Raw genomic sequence first — 2,909 nt, 5'->3', positions numbered from 1 at the left:
CTCCGATCTGCCAGCGCTGACTGGCGGAACGGATGGGGGAGGGGGCGGGTACAGCTGGCTCTGCCTCTAGATAGGCAGAGCCAGCTGTCACTCACGCAGCTGGGCGGATCCCGTCATCTAAGTCGTGATCCGCTCCGGCTGCGGCGTCTCAGTATACCGCGAGCTGTAGCTCGCGGTATACTGAGCTTAGGGTAACGGGAGGATGCTAGTTTGTGTCCTCCCGTTACCCTTAGGAGAACTATGGGGAAAAACACTGACCCCATAGTTCTCCTTTAACCTATTGTTTCATTGGTTAGCAATCATCTCCCAAAGACTATATTGTTCTAAGTGTGTTAATAATGAACACCAAAAAATCTGATTAGACTCTTTTGTTTTTAAAGTAGAACTCTGGCCACAAATTTTATTTATCCTTGCAGTAGGCTACCCCCACACTGCAAGGGTTAACTGCTCGTTTTTGTCTAAGTTAAAAAAAAAAGTTATACTCACACGATCCTCGGAGATCGGAGTTTCTGCACAATGCTGTATAAATACGTGTAACGTTCTTCTAATCAAATAAAACTTAATTCAGCATTCCTCAAGATCTCGGTGCTTCATCTAAACTCATAACCAACAAATGTATGGTTTTACACAATTAATTTATGTTTGCACATGTGGTAAAAAAAAAGAGTTCGAGGGAGGTTATGTTTTCACTTATTGTTGGTTTTCTGCTACTGCTGAATGTGGCCTTATCAATGGGCATGTATTTGTTTTTTGGATTATATATCAGCACCTTTCCCAACCTCCTATGAACAGTTGCTTGCCCACAGTTGATCTGTTGGTTATAATGATGATTATCTTTTGTTCTTCTTGCCTTTGATTTAATTCCAAAAACGAATGCATTGTGCAAAGTGCATTAACCTACGAAAACCAGCAGTCAGAATTCACTGTATTGAAACTAGACCAATATTTAATGTTTGCTGACTGGTTGCAGTGAATGGTACATGTTGCAGTTTGTGTTCTGTTCTGTTTTAATAAATTAACTGTTTCCTATGAAATTCTAATCCTTTTTCTACCCATTCCCTTGCAGTACTTTGCATAAAACACCTACAAGTTGAAGCTGAACAGGTTGCCTTGAAGAACCTAAAGCTTGCCAACAGATTTCCTCCCAAAGTCTCTCATTATTCTGCCGTGACCCCTGTTTTGGTTCTGGCACTGTTGGGTATGGCAGTGGCAGTATTTGTTATAAAACAAGCTAAGTCTAAGAAGATGCTGTGTTGGAAACGGAGCTATGAAAGGCTGAATGGCAGTTCCCGGGCTATGACATACTGTGATGAGGACACCATTGTTCATAAGAATGCCTCTGATGCTGAAGAGGAAGACAGTATGGATGAATGTGACATAGTATACAGCACAGGGGATGGAACCGTGTACAAAAAGTATAGCTTTAAGTTAAGGCCAGCTGATAGTAGGGCATTGCAGGAAATGACATCTATAAACAAAGTATAATGTTATGAAATATTTTTTGTAGGTTATTTTTGTATGCACCAATTCCAACCAACGCATATCTGAGCAATATATATGCTTAGTGCCGTATTAAACACTTGGGAGATCAATTAGCTAGCTGTTAGCTTACTGCTTCTTAAATTAAATTGAAAGAAAAAAAAATGTGATCAGATTAATGGATTTATAGGAGAAAGTGGCCTTTTCTAATTGGTGCAAAAGGCGACTGTCTCCTGTAAGGACGTGTTTCCCTTGTACTTAACACAAATGTTTGTCTGATGATTGGATGTAGACGTGATAACACGGATATTATAAGTAGGGGGATTGTGCACAAGTGAAGCATATTTGTCATCTATGTACAACATTATATTCTCTGATTATATGTACACTGCCTCAAAAAAAAGTCACCACCTGGATCTCGTGCGGTATTATTATCTGGGATTATTTCAGTTGGTCCGGTCTAGGTTCAGCAACATTATGTCCCAAAAAATTAGGTTAGCTGCCTACCTGAATATACTGATTGACCAGGTTTTTCCATCAATGGATTTTTTCTTTCCTGATGGCACGACACATTCCAAGATGACAATGCCAGGATTCATCTGGCTCAGATTGTGAAAGAGTGGCCTTGGGAGCAAGAGACATCATTTTCACACATGGATTGGCCACCACAGAGTCCAGACCTTAACCCTATTAAGAATCTTTGGGATGTGCTGGAGAAGACTTTACATCATGGTCCGATTCTCCCATCATCACTACAAGATCTTGGTGAAAAATGAATGCAACTCTGGAGGGAAAAAAATGTTGTGACATTGGATAAGCTTGTTGAAACGATGTTGGGGCGAATGCCGTAATCAAAGCTAAAGGCGGTAAAAAAAATAGATTTGTTTTTGGCCAGGCAGTGTATATACCCACATGCTCAGTCAGCAGCTCCCTCGCTTCTCACCTCAATTTCTTTCCTCCGCTCACAGCACCTTTACTCCAGGTCAGTGCCTCCCACTCACCTCACAATCTTCTTCATTACATTGCTCACACTGCATCTTTTCCCAAGCACAGCTCATCCCTCCCAGCTAGGGTAGGCCTCTGGCCGGTACTTTATCAGCCTAGCCGATTAAAATGGAATTTGTTGCAAATGTTAGCAATACCAGAAAGGCAGGCTTTTTTCCAGAAAAAGTGGCACCCCTACTCATAGTCCCCACAAAAGTGCAAATAGTTTCTATTGTAGGAAAGCAGCCTTATTGTTACTGAGACACATGCTTTCACGTTATTTCCTGATCTTGCTTGAAACGTTCTGACACTTTTATGTGCAGTGTCACACCTTGTTAAACAACATATTTAAACAAAGCATTAATCATGCCATTCTAATAAAACACAGGATATTGTTTTACAGTGAGATGTTGAAATCATTACAGACATTAAATCTACACATTTTG

At 40.7% G+C, this 2,909-nt stretch overlaps 1 protein-coding gene across 2 annotated transcripts in view; it reads left to right on the top strand.

Moving 5' to 3' along the window:
• The window catches only part of LOC108783659 (proprotein convertase subtilisin/kexin type 5-like), an 89,033-nt gene extending 87,534 nt beyond the window's left edge, over positions 1-1,499 (top strand). For both annotated transcript variants that reach the window (XM_018552272.1, XM_018552273.1), the window contains one exon: positions 1,067-1,499. In XM_018552272.1, coding sequence (XP_018407774.1) covers positions 1,067-1,485 — 419 coding nt within the window. In that variant the 3' untranslated portion in view covers positions 1,486-1,499. The remainder of the gene's footprint in view (positions 1-1,066) is intronic.
• Positions 1,500-2,909: the final 1,410 nt, after the last annotated feature.

This window comes from Nanorana parkeri, unplaced genomic scaffold (assembly GCF_000935625.1).
Source record: "Nanorana parkeri isolate BGI_ZX_2015 unplaced genomic scaffold, ASM93562v1 scaffold82, whole genome shotgun sequence".
NCBI lineage: Eukaryota > Metazoa > Chordata > Amphibia > Anura > Dicroglossidae > Nanorana > Nanorana parkeri.
The sequence above is the reverse complement of the archived record's forward strand: the minus strand, read 5'-3'. Positions and strand labels throughout refer to the sequence as shown.